This window comes from Etheostoma cragini, chromosome 13 (genome assembly GCF_013103735.1).
Source record: "Etheostoma cragini isolate CJK2018 chromosome 13, CSU_Ecrag_1.0, whole genome shotgun sequence".
Lineage (NCBI taxonomy): Eukaryota > Metazoa > Chordata > Actinopteri > Perciformes > Percidae > Etheostoma > Etheostoma cragini.
The window spans coordinates 2278772-2293270 of record NC_048419.1 but is presented as its reverse complement, the minus strand read 5'-3'; the positions used below and the strand labels follow the sequence as shown (position 1 = coordinate 2293270).

General features: G+C 42.4%; 1 protein-coding gene across 1 annotated transcript in view; it reads right to left on the bottom strand.

The window, feature by feature from the left end:
- Positions 1 to 12791, bottom strand: part of LOC117955584 (transmembrane protein 211) — a 93484-nt gene extending 80693 nt beyond the window's left edge. The window contains exon 1 of the mRNA XM_034890164.1: positions 12017 to 12791. Coding sequence (XP_034746055.1) covers positions 12017 to 12373 — 357 coding nt within the window. The 5' untranslated portion in view covers positions 12374 to 12791. The remainder of the gene's footprint in view (positions 1 to 12016) is intronic.
- Positions 12792 to 14499: the final 1708 nt, after the last annotated feature.

Sequence of the window (14499 nt, the reverse complement as noted above, 5' to 3'; positions counted from 1 at the left end):
CCCCCCCCTTCCCTTAGCAGCTTTAAGGACGATTGTATAAAAAACAGACCAGTAGCATAAGATAACACCTGCTGTCCATTTATGAACTCCAGTGAGTTGCTATACATTTTTCCCACATGAAAGCTGTTTCTATCTACAGAGCTTCAGATCAGAAAGTCTGACTAGATGCTGCAGTTGTCTTCTGACCCCGAAACTAAAGATGTGAAGGGAACACTGGCAATTCACCACCGGTTACTTTTCAGTCTAAACTGTCTAAGAGCTTAGAAGAGTCATTTCAAAGCAGAAACACAGTGACATGTCCCATTATATAACACTGAATAAGTCTACACACTTGGGACTTGCAGATTTTCTTTCTTCTCCGAAGCTGCACGGCTCGCTCTGGGATTCAACGGGGAAGTTATGTTTGGGAGCTCGGCGGGATCCCACGAGCTTTATCTTTTGATGTTGCAGGAAAAGTGGAGCACTAAAAACTATATCCAGACGCAGTGGAACAACACAAAAATACAGTCGATTCCATCAAACTAGTAATTCGCCTCTCGCTAGCATCTCTTCCTGTACAGAATGTCATCTCTAAGACGTCAAGCTGAGTTGGATTTACCGTATTAAAGGGTTTTTCCTGTTAGCCTGAGATCTTGTACCTGCAACCCCTGTGCTTTGACTGCTGATTTTCCGACTCGCTCGGGCTACAGCCGGCTTCAGTGCATGGAGCCAAGTGAGCCATCATTTATATTAAAAAAAATGGAAAAAGGCTCCGTGTTAAATCAATACATAAACTACCCACAGGATCCACAGGGAAGGCAGTGGACGTGACAGGCCGCTTAACAAATGGACGGCGGCCTCGCGGAGCCCGCTGACTCAGCTGATCCCCGGTGAAGGAAACGGCGCTGCCCCCCCCCCTCTCCTATCAGTCAGACAGCTTGACAGTGTCTACCTAGGAACTGCTGATCAGAGGCTCTTAAATATCACCAAATAGTATAATTCATTAGAGAGATAAACGCTCAGTCTGGACATGTTTGCTGCTGCTGCGGTTGGGAGTTCGGCCAATATTTGAATAAACCTTTCCTCTCTGCTGGCAGAGTATATCCCATTTTTGACCATCGGGGGCTTTCACCACAGCATATGTTCTGCTATGCCCACTGCTGTGAGAGCGTCAAATCGCAGATATAAAAAGCAGGCGAAAAACGATCACACACTGCAGGTACCATCCATCCATCAAGGCTGATGAGATCATCAATCCTTCACCTTCTCAGCCAGACTGATTTCCTCTCTCCTTCACCTAGATGGGTATAAAATGCAGATCCACATGTCCCCCTCGGTCTCCTCATCCTCCTCCCCTTCCTCATCTCTCCCTAAGCCACCCGTTCTATCCATCATCCGGACAGCTGTTCCTCTGCACTTTCAATTCCTCCCCCGTGTGCTGCGCTGACCTCTTGCCCCCGCGTGCACACACTCCGCAAAAAGAAATTGTGACAAAATCTACAAACTCCCGAGTTTGATTGGATTGCGTTGAGGAAGGACACACCATAACCTCAAGGCAGAGCCAAAGTGACACCAGAAACATATAGATGTATTTTCTTTGTAAATTCAGTTTTTTTATGTGGAAAAAAAACAGCACTTAGTGGGAGGCTGTAGCTCAGGTGGTACAGCATTCTAGGCTTGGTGGATCCGTCTCCACCTTCACAGGTCAAAGCATCCGAGCAAGATGATGACCCCCCCCATAATGCTCCTGATATGCGTGTCAGTTGCTGTTGAAGCAATCTTGAGTTATTTTAAAAAGGTCCTACATTGTAAAAGTAAGTTTTCTATGTCTTCTTTTTATATAAAGCAGGTTGATGTGCTTTATAAATACTGTGAATGTATCAAAACACAGAGAATTGCACACCATATTCAGAATATTCCACCATATTCCATATTCAGAGTCTCTAAATGAGCCGTCAGGACTTCCGTACGGTTGTGATGTCACAACTACTCTCTACATAGGTCAAATGTGACGCTACAGTGCCGTTACAGTCCTTCCCCGATTGCAATGACACTGCGATCATTCAGAGAGCGCGTGTACAGAACACCTGGAAACGCTGACCAATCGGAGCAAACTGGGCTTTTTCAGTAGGTGGACTTAAAGCGACAGGCGCTAAAATAGAGCGTCTCAGTCAGAGGGAGAATATGGGAAATATAATGTATTCTTTTAACGTTAAAACTACGGGTGGGAATCACCAGACGCCTCCCGATACGATATCATCACAATACTCATGCTACGATACGATATTATTGTAATTTTAAACAAATTGAAATACTCCACGATATACTGGAATTTCTAACCTTTTTTCCAACTTTAAATTTTTCCCAATTTCAAATGACGTCCCCAAAAGGAAACTTTGTCATCCGTTTCACCTAAAAAGGAACATTTCTCTGCTTGTTCATATCACTTCACTGGTATCGTTATTAAAATGGGACACCCTGACCAACAGATATATAATAAAAGATCCAGACTTGGCATCTGTGGATCGATACAGTATTGCCTCTAAAAATATCACGACACTATGCGGTATCGATTTTATCCCCCACCTCTAATTAAAACATGTAAACATGTGCTAGTAGTAACCAAAAATAGAAGAATGAACCGGAAAAAACCCAGACACAGGATTGTTCTCTGCTCAAATACAACACATAGCCCAATCACAGAGGCAGAAGTTGGTTTAAAGGTCCATGCTCTTGATTTTTTTATTTCTATTTTGTTTTTTTGGGGGTCTTTTTCCCCTTTATTATAGTGATAGTAGACAGGAAAGGGGGAGAGAGATGGGGGATGACACGCAGCAAAGGGCCGCAGGTCCGATTTGGACGCTCTTACTGGGGGGGTTAGAGGCCGCCCCCATGCTGATTTTGCATGTGTCCCATTCCCATGTCATGTGTGACTTATGTGCTGTGTGTATCTGATTGTTTAGTTCGTCTGTGTGCTTGCGTCCATGTGGTGATGCTGACTGAGCCTCGCGGTAACAAACCGTCTCTTGAAGTTGAGTTGAATGAACAACAGCTCCAGCATTCCTAACATTACTGCCAACCTTTTTCTAAAGCCTTCTCAAATTGATTTCCTACCTTCCAGGCAGTCACTGCTTCATATTCTTCTTCACAATAGCATGAAAACCCACTTTCCTGAGACGGGCAAGTAAATGTACCCGTTAGGTTCAAGGACAACTCCACCACCCGAGATTCAAGAGAGAGATTACAAAACGATTTACAATATGGATGTCTTTCTTCTTCTTCTTCTAACTTTAGACTCAGAAGTCTCAGATGTCAGAGCATCCTTTAACCCTTGTGTTGTCTTAATGTTTCAGGTCAAAATTAAAAATGCTTTTCAAACCTGAGCTGGTTTAATAATAGGTTTTACATTTATTCTTGGAATTCATGGTCAACAAGCCTCATTAAATTAAATTATACATAAGTGTTTAGTTAAAAAGGCAGAAATTATGAATAATTTTGACTAATAGTTAAGATCAGAGGATGCTGAGTGGATCACAGATGGGTATATGTCAAAGTTTATTCAAATATTATAAGATTAAATAAAACACCCAAATCATTCAAAGAAAGTAATCATTCATTTTATCTGAAGAATGTTGTGTGGAATCATCCATGGTATTTATGGGCAATTTCTTTGAAAGAAATCCATATTTGAAACGGGTCAGTAAGGACAACACAAGGGTTAAAACACCATGGACAGTCCCAGTTTGTGATAGTATTCCCACATAACATAATTTCATCAAAAAAAAATGAAGGCACCTAATACGCACAATGGTGATTACCTTCTTACAGCAAGCAAGTATAATAACTGCAGAGCCACTAGCATGGGCCTTTAGGTGTCTGCCAATAGCAGAGTATTGACAAATTCTACAAACCGCTCATTTTAGAAGGAGACAACAAAAGATGAATAGCATCACATTTTCTAACCCGTTCCAGCAGTTATTGTAGTCAAACTGCATTAGAAGTAAAAGTACTGGAGATTTAGAATGGTCTTTAGTTCAAGCAAGAGAAAATGCAAAGCGAGTCGTGAGTCGAGAGGAAGTAAAAACAAGCCGTCCAAATGGCCCATTCATCCCCAAATCTATCATTGTAAACGCTCCTCTGTATACACACACCTACCATTCATTTTCTCACCAGTCACACAGTGGCCTTGAAGTAAACATGCACAGTATGATAATAAGTCAGCACACCACATTTCACGCAAGACTTGCTGTCAAAGCACCAAGCATCCATCTTTCTTTCCAGTCTGCACGCCTTCTCCTGCTCTACACCGAAGTTTTGTGCAATGAGTCTATTTATGTACCTGGTGCACTATAAGTCAACGTGAAAAGACAACCAAATACAAAACACCACTAATTTATATTAGGCCGAGCCTGGAGCCCGTCTCATTCAGCAGTGGTTATATGCTCTGCCGCCGGCAGAAAGCTCTGCTCTAAACCAGCCACCTGAAAACAACTTGGCAGGAGAAGATGGTAGTAAAACTTGACTTTAGACCTCCGCCATTCTCTCCTCTCAACTGTGCTGTGCTCCTTTCTTCCTTTCTCTTCACAGGTAAGTGCACGGACAACAAGAGGCTGGGCTAAAGGTCGGAGGAGAGCAGCGTGTAAAACGGACTGGAGAGCGTAGCTGCACCTTTCCAGGTGGAAGTCGGTCCTTTAATGGTGTCAGGTGAAAGGCTCCGATTATGACTGAGTGTGAACATGGATGATGGCTGCTTTGTGCTGTGCATGGGGGTGAGGGCTTGAGTGGATACGGCCTTGTTTTTGCATTGACAATCTGGGCTCTTTGGAGGCTAACAAAGGAAGGATTTTTAAAGAAATAACTCGCTGGGTCTACTTTTTTCTCTTCTCTTCAAATGCCCCTCAGCATTCCCTCCCTGAACCCCTAATTACAGCATCAGTGCTGACATGGACAGCCATTGTACATCACATCAATGTCTCTTTTGATCACACTCTGATGGGTGAGAGAATGTGTGTGTGTGTGTGTGTGTGTGTGTGTGTCACTGCCTCTTTTAATCTCACAGTGTAAAAATGGTACGTGTGTGGGTACACCACATCACTTTGAGTTGTCTAATCATACTCGTGTTTCTGTGTGTGTGTGTGTGTGTGTGTGTGTGTGTGTGTGTGTGTGAAAGCACTGTACATGAAGCTCTAAACAGAATGAGGTCAGCAGGAGAAAGCAGCCAGACAAGTCCGCCTTTTGTCTCTCGTGCACACTGGGCAGCGGTTCCCCCACGGGAGGGGGGGGGACATGTGCATTAGACCTCATAACATCATTTATAACAGGCAGACACACTTCCACACAAATGGCTTTCACCACAGAGGTCTCCCCATTAGCATTAAAGGAGCGAGGCGATAAGAGGGAGACGAGAGGAAGAGGGGAGAGGAAGAGAGGAGAGGAAGAGAGGAGACGAGCTTTACTGCTACAGTAGATCTCAGAAGCAACTCGAGCCTGCATCAAGGACGAAATGACGGCTTTGTGTTCAGTGGAGATCTCACAGCCCTCGGTTAGTCTGTTGAGCCGCAGTATTTGTCAGCAAGTGGCAAGGAATACATTGACTCCCTTGGGAATGTGTGTGTGTGTGTGTGTGTGTGTGTGTGTGTGTGTTCATTGGACCTTCTAGCCCCCGCGGCCACCTCCGAGCAGAGACCCTTCAGTTCCCTCATGTTGTTCAGAGAGATAAAGGCCAGACCTTGTCCATCATTCTCTTATTAGGCGGCGCACCGGTGAATCTCTGGTTAAATGTTCAGCAGCAGTGCATTCACTCTTTTCAGCGACCCCACATCTAAGTTCAAGGGTTTTTTTAGCAATGAAAATCTTAGGCCTCAGACACCTCTAAGTATGCTCAGTGAAAAAAGAAAAAAAGAAAATCACGCAACTAAAAGAAGGAGCTAAATCTGAAAAAAATCTGAATGAAAGACAAAAGAAAGTAAGTTCAGCTATAGGGATAAAATATTAAAAATGTAAGGCCAGTCAATGCAGTCTACTTTAGTCTTAGAACTTTATAAAACGGTCTATGGCTGCAACAAAATATTATTTTCTTCTGTCAACTTTCTGTCATTTGGTCTGTAACATATCCAATAGTCCAAAACCCAAAGATGTTAAGTTGTCATGAAAGACTGAGAAAACCAGAAACTATTCTAATGGAAAACTTGGACTCCAAACGAATAAAACAAAAATAAATGAAATTGGTTATACTAATAGTTTAATGTAGATGGAGCAATTAACTAATCAACTAATCATAGCCGTTTTAAAGCTGTCTCTAAAGGACAGCATGTTTGGAATCACGCTGGGTAATTTAATGAATGAAGTTGGTTTTCTATTTAGTGAAAAATTGAATGTAGCTCCTTCAAAATATTCTCTGAGTAAATGGCACTGAGTTACATGAATGCTGTAGGATGACGTTAAGCTACATTATAATAACCCTCGTGTTCTCTTCCCATCTATATTAAAAATCAACACTTTGGTTGACGCTTTTAATCAATGTTTTTACCTTTTTCTTACGTTTTTGTCCCTTTTTCCAACACTTTTGACGCATTTTTTCAATTTCAACTTTTTTTTGAAGTTTTCAACACTACGTAACACTAACTTATTATCTTATGTCTTACAGTTGTTTTGGTAAAAAACTACATAAACACCTTCCCATGATCAACAGCGGCGTCATTAGGTTGACGAGGGAAAAACATTCAGAAACTGAACCCGAATCCCTAGAAATAAAATATGAATTTATGATGACAAACAAATAAGAGAGTCTCCCGTGCTGACCCACAAAGACCCTTCCTAACTGGAATAATTGTAAATGAAGTGAATCAGATTGCTATTTTGGTCTTAACTGTTTGCTACATAGAACAGCGCCACAACTCTGATTCTTTAAGGTGTGAACTTCAGTCAAATCCATCAGGTGAAGTCGAAGGTGGAATTACACACTCCAGAAAGTGCACAAACAAATGTACCTTAATAGTACATTTTCAACAGAAAACCAGTGTCATGTTTTTCTATCTTTGCTTGATGTATTTGGAACTTCCTTCCAGACATAATTTGATTTTAGTTTATTTTGACAAACTGAAGTCTTAATCTGTTTTAGTTCAATGCCTCGCTCTACTGCGTGTATCATTGTTAGGTGTAAAACACACATTACATCCTGACATTTACCATGCATTGAAATCCTTTGACTACTACCTTAAACTGTGTTTTTGTGATGAACTGAAATCGATTTCCATGTAAGATAACATCCTCAGGCAGGGACAATGAAGCAGTAACACTCTTTCACAGCACAGCTTCTCTACAGTAGATATGGACATTAATGAAGGAGGCCGAACACAAAAGCGGAGACAGACAAAAGAATCAGAAGTGAATTCCAAGTTATCCATCTCCTTAAAACTAGTTCTGGCTCACTGAGTGGTGAAATGACATTTAGAGCATCTAGCAGGGTTTATGCACCAGTGAGTGTTCTTCATAGGTAACTGGCAATTAGGCATCTTCAGTAATGTCTATAATTCATCTTCTTGGTGTGGGGGGAAAGACAACATGGGCCAATTGTTTTGTCTCATGTCTCAGAGCATTTCAATGGAAGTCAATCCTATCCCCCTATTCCACAGCCAAGTCAGATAGATAGATAGATAGATAGATATTGATCCCAATAAAATGGGAAATTATTATTTTACAGCAACAAAATCAGTCACACAGCACAGAAAAATAAATGAAATACTAGGATACATTATACTTGCATACAATACACATGAAATAATAATAGGATAAAATACAAGGACAAATATTTCAATATATAGAAGTTGGGAATACAAAAATGTGCAACTGCTTAAATACTATAAGTATGTACCTAAAGCTGTTGTGCAGATTGCACTTAATGCAGTATTGTGGTTTCAGGGTGCCATTTGCAACGCAGACAGACAAAAGATGGGGACAAACTGAGACATTTCCCAATCAGTGTTCCTGTAGCTTAGCCACAACTCATTTAGGCTACAAGTACGCTGACATTCAGTGGGCATGTACTGTGTGAGGAGCCCGAACTCACGTAGCACGCATACACACACACAAACACACACACACACAGGTTGTTGGATGGTTACCACAGAGGCCAAGCTAATCCAACTCCAGTGTTTAGTGCTGTGAAGCAGCTAGAAGCACATAAGCTGGTAACAAGTTAAGGTGAAAATGTTTCCTGGCAGGCGACCTCCTCCTCCTCCTCCTCCTCCTCCTTCACACTTTACCTAGCAGCAACTCACAGTACACCTCTTCCCCTGGCACGCTCCACCTGGCAACCACTGCAGCAGCACTCGGGCTTTCACACTTCTGCAAACACACACACATAGACACACACACATGCACGCATGTACACACTCATGTGCACATGTACACACATCTGCTCTGGTGGGAAGTTTGGAAACGGAGCAGAAACGAGCCGAAGTAATACAATAAATAATTACTGTGGAACACCACACTATAAGAAATGTAACGTAAAATTTACAGTAATTTACTGGCAACGATCGGCCAGCAAGTTACTGTGGATTCTTTTTACAGTAAAAGGTACTGTACTTCCACTGCATGTATTCACTGTAAAATACAAAATAATTAAACACACCATAAGATAAAAAGTAAAAATACAATAGTTTACTTTACTATTTACAGTACTACAGTATTTAGTGGCTGTATTGGGATTTGTTTACAGTAACGCTTTGACTACTGTGAATTCAACTGCAATACTTAGACTACTGTGATGTTGTCATGTCGACAAGGTTGTAATGTAACTTTACAGCATTCTACTGTAAAAATCATATACAGTAGTGTTATTGTGAAATCTAAAGTACTAACTGGAGATTTCACAGTGCATTGTAGAGAAGAGACTAAAGACCAGTTTCCAACTAGTAAGTAGCATTCGTGTTAGCCTCCGAGTCATTATTACAACTGAATTTATCTGAAAGACCCAACGTATTTGACCTAAAAATAATAAAGTGTCACACTCCTTTTTTCTGTTTTGTATCTTAAAATTTAAAAAAGGCATTTCATTTAGCGGCCCATCGGTAAAACATCTCAACAACATGTAAAAAGAGAGTCCCACCACCGGCCTCCCCCCCCCACCATCAGGAGAAATAAGAAAATATGGAAAGAATAAATAAATTTAAAAAGAAATAAATTTAAAAATTTAAAAACTGCAATCATACAACCATCCCCATATGACATGAACAGTAGGTGGGGGGGAAATCACCAGACGCCTCCCGTTACAACATCGTCACGATACTTATATCACGATACGATGTTATTGTGATTTTAAACACACTGCAATTTATAAACTTTTTTCCAACTTCTGATTTTTCCCAATTTCAAATGATGTCTCCAAAAGGAAACTTTTTTTATCTAAAAAGATTAATTTCTCCGTTTGTTCATATCACTTCAACTTTATTGCTGCAAAAATGGGACAAACTGACCAATATCAAGTATCAATAAAATAAAGGATACTTGACACCTGTGTATCGATACAGTATTGCCACGGAAAAATATCGCGATACTATGCTGTATCGATTTTTTCCCCCAACCCTAAGGAACAGGACACAAGCTTGGGTTCGTTTGCCACCCTCTCTTACATCTCACAGGAAGGGGTGTGTGTGTGTGTGTGTGTGTGTGTGTGTGTGTGTGTGTGTGTGTGTGTGTGTGTGTGTGTGTGTGTGTGTGTGTCTAAATGGATGCCCTGCCAGCCTGGCGACGGCCCACCGCTCTGAGCTCCAGCAGCACTGGACGACAGCGCGGTCCAAGCAAAAGCTTTTAACAACATGAAGAGACAACAGAAAACCCACGGAAACTACAGCACAAGTAGGCCAGCCTCTAAGTGAGCCCGCCCCGCCCCTCTTCCCCCGTCCGGTCCTCCTGCGGATCCCTTGCACTGCATCCGCGGGGCTCAGCCTGTCTTTCTCAGAGTGAGCCAAGAGCACAGTCTTCTCTCTGATGGAGCCCTGAGAGCTCCATCTACAGTGAGACATGTCTTCTTCTACTAACACATACAGAGAGGGACTGATAGCTCCAGAGGCGTGTGCGTGTACTGTAGAAGAGACATCTCGAGTCCGTTTGTCCACTTGTCGACACAAGTTGTTGACAAGTTGGAAACGGAGGGCATCGGTGAAACGATCAGTGAGGAGTGGTGGAGTTATAAAGTGGCTCTGATGAAAACCTAATGGCCCCTCCACCTTTATTAACGGCTGGGGGAGCAGGATCGAGCGAACCAGCTCAGCACTGGACCCACTACGCGACTCGCTGGAGACTGAACCCAACTGATTTAAGCCAAATGAGTAGGGCTGTCCTCAACTAAAGAAATTTGTGGTTTCTTAACACTTCCATGATTTTGTCAACTAATCAATTAGTTGATTTAATCGACAGAGCTTTGAGAGGTGGTTGAGACTCCAAAATCACAATATTAAATGTAGTTAATGAACATCTGTTAAACTGAGGTTCTACACGATTAATCCTCCAAAAGCACCACTTTGAATCTTGTGTTCACCAGAAATTCTATTCTATTTTATTTATTCTATCAATTCATAACAAGAGTTATCTGGAGACACTTTACAGATAGAGTAGGTCTAGACCACACTAGACCATAGGAGTTACAAGGACCCAACAGTTCCAGTAGTTAGACTTCTCTTTATTAACCCGCATATTGTCCTTGGGTCCAATTATTTTCACTATTGACATTTTCACATTTATGTCACTTTGACATTGGTTCACATTTAAGTCACTATTATTTCAATTTTTCAACTCTATTTGACATGTGTTCACATTCACTTTGCCATTTTCTTCTCTTTTTTACCACTTTTTTAAAGTTCTTTTACCAATTGTTTTTCTCCAAATGTTATAAAATTGACAAAAAACACAAATTCAATGAAAGTAGTGAAGTGATTATTTATTTGACTTGTGAGCAGCGTTGTTGGGAACCATCCACGTTACCTTTTTGGACAATTTGTTTGAAAGAAACCCAAATTTCTAATATAGAAACTTTTTGGAAAGGGGTCAAATTTGACCAAAGACAATAGGAGGGTTAATATATCCCTTTCAAATGCTAATGCATGAATCAGAACTGCTGAGGTGGCTGGTGTAGAGTAGGATCTTTTTAGTGGGGGGGTGCGGGGGGTGCAAGGCAGAGAGGTCCATACAGCCTTCCTGTAGAAAGGAAGGAAATGATCCCACAACTTGAATGAAAAGGTGAGCGTCCCTGTTACAAGTCTTTGCTCTGACAAGTTTCTCCCTATTTCCAAACTTTCCTGAACCCTACACAGATCAACACTGGCCCACCAACATGATCAAATGCCCCCCCTTAAACACTCCCGTAGGTGAGGGGGCTTGATGCTGGATGTGGCTGCACATCTGTTGAAAGCGGGGTGGCCCGAAAAACTTGCATCTTCGATAACTAACAGGGTTCAATTTGACGATGAGAGGCAAAAATTGACGTTGGTGCCAACGCAGAGCCTCTTTCCCAGCTTTGGTGTGTGTCTGGCGTGCTGGGCTGCAGATGCGGCTCTGTAGGATACACCCACCCATCAATGAATCACTGCTCCTGACTGAAACACACTGCATCATCACCATATGTGGCAGGACAGACATGAGAGCCACAGTCAATATCACACATATGGTGTGTGTTTGTGTGTGTGTGTGTGTGTGTGTGTGTGTGTGTGTGTGACCACAGAGTTTCATCATGAGGTGTGAGCTCACCCTGATGGCAGCCACTGTAGCTTTAATCCACAATTTAAATGATAAACTACTTTTTTTGGACGTAAAATCAACTTATTTGATTAAATGTCTCAAATCAAGAGTCCTTTTTCTTTAATTAGGTGTCATGCTCTTGATTAGACAAAACATTAGGATTTGAAGATTGTTAGATTGCTGCCTTGCTATCTGCTCCTTCCTGGCTCCTTTAATGCCATATATGCCGTGGCCTTCCCACTTGATGCCCCACATGCTCTCATTCACCACCCCTGGGACGAACATGGGTGTTACCCACCTGCCAGGAGCTGGAGGGGATCTCTGCGAATTTGCCCAGCCCCCCGAAGGTGTAGCATCGGTACATGTGGTCCAGGGACTCGGAGCAGTGCCACAGCAAGCCGAAGCTCACAGAGTCCTTGTTGTTGTTGTGATGGTGGTGATGGTGGTTGTTCCTCAACTGGTCCTTAACAATCCAGACAGGGGATATGAAGCTGAAACTGCACACGGCGACCAGAGCAGAAGAGAGGAGCACCCAGAAGCAGCCCACGCAGCTGAACATGGTGGCAGCGTGGGGCAGAAAGCCCGGAGACAGACCCAGATCAATCCCAAACCCGGCTTCTTCTTCTTTCTTCTCCCGGCCCAGAAGCGAATGCATTTGGAGCTCCCACCTTCAACGAGACATTAACTTCAGCCCCTCGCGAGCACTACACATCAGCAAAGAAATCTCTGGACATCCGCAGAGACAGCCCCGTACGCGCGTGGTTGTCCAGAACATCTGGACTGGACAGACAAACCGACAAGAAAACGTCCAAAAGTCATCGGGAGGAGTGAAGGCTAAACAATAAAGTCAAGTCATCCGCGCGTCCACTCAGCCGGCCGGGTACAACCTGACACACACGCGCGCGCGCTATATGTTTGTCACACCCAAAAAGTGAGCGCGCAGTTGTCATACCAGAGCAGGTGGAGTTTAGTTTGAAGCCACAAACAGAAGCATGTCCCGGGGCCGCGGCTCTCCTCTGCTCCCCTCAGCGTCGCTCTGCCTCAACACGGACAGCCGCGCGCTCTGCGTTTCAGAAAGAGTGCTTCTGGACTAACGTTAAACTCACAAGGGTTAAAACGGCTACTTCCGGGTGGGATTTTCAAAGTAAACTCCAGAGAGAAGAGGCGCGGCAAGTTTCGAGTCTTCAAGTAACAATAAAACTGGTAATATGGGGGTTAAAGTTTTTAAAAGGTAAGGGGAATGTAAAAAAAAAAAGAACGTTAGGGGAACGGTCCCAAAAGGTTGCAACCTTAGGGGAACGCTGGGGGAACGTTCTCCTAAGGTTGCAACGTTAGGGGAACCTTAGGGGAACGTTCTCTAAAGGTTGCACCCTTAGGGGAACGTTAGGGGAACGTTCTCTAAAGGTTGCACCCTTAGGGGAACGTTAGGGGAACGTTCTCCTAAGGTTGCAACGTTAGGGGAACCTTAGGGGAATGTTAGGGGAACGTTCTCTAAAGGTTGCACCCTTAGGGGAACGTTCTCCTAAGGTTGCAACGTTAGGGGAACCTTAGGGGAACGTTCTCTAAGGGTTGCAACCTTAGGGGAACGTTAGGGGAATGTTCTTTAAAGGTTGCAACTTTAGAGGAATGTTAGGGGAACGTTCTGAAAACGTTTGATGGAATCAAAATGTTCTGGGAACCAATAGCTGGGTCACAACAAAACAAAAAAGGCTGCATTTAAATAATTAGAACTAAAGGGTCATTGCACCGAATTTACACACGTTAGTATACTTGCGGTTTTCTGAATTGAATATTTGGCCAACAGAAGAACATTTACTCAGTTATAGCTGCTTAATGAGCTTATGGAAAAGCAAAAACTAATCATATGAATATTTACTCTATGCAACGATGCAAGGGAAAATAAGTTGAACTTCAGTGGATGTAAATAATACAGGTATAGGTATAGGTTTTGGCACAACACATCACTGGTTGTAACACCCATCGAGACTTTTCAGTAAATTTGGGAAATTAAACAGTAAATGTTTCTAGTAAAATTCAGACTGGTAGATAATGTCCATTCGGTCAAAAAATATTTAACAGAAGTTGCTTTTATTCTGGAGGCTAAACCCCACTCTTCCGGTGTTTTGCACATCTCTTTGTTTAACTTGACAGCTTAGGCGGTTAGTCGCAGGTGGGCTAATTATCCAAATGCACCTTGCACGTTGTTAATGTAGTGTTATGTGCGTTGATTCGGCTTTCATAAAGACTGAGACACATTGTAATAAAAACAGAATGTGTAATTATTCATTAAACCTCTTTTTAATGTCACTGAATTGTTATTCCCTGCAAAACAAATACTTCTCAGCATCGACATTTAGGCTGCTGTAAGTATTGAATTGATTGTTGCACTGATGTAAAACATCTCAGCCAATCACAACTGAGGACATGGACCACTCTTTCTTATCGAGGTGGGCGTTGCCTCTGCACGTGCAGCTAGCCTCAGTCTGGGAACCAAAAAGCTTGAAGTCTCGTGGAGCATTTAGCATTTCAAGATGAAATAGCATTGTGCTATTTAGCTAACGAGAGTATGAAATATTCATCCCACCAATTAGCTTTAGCAGTAGGCTAATTTGCTTACTTTATTTACTGTACTGAAGGGGACTTTTGTGCCCTTTGGGGTGAACTGTACTTTACAATTTGTGGATTTTTCCGGAACTTTCTAACAGACGCCATAGCAGCCTTACTAAAAAAAAAAAGGTAGACGTACTTATGTCAGAATTAATATTCCGTCAACAATGTTCA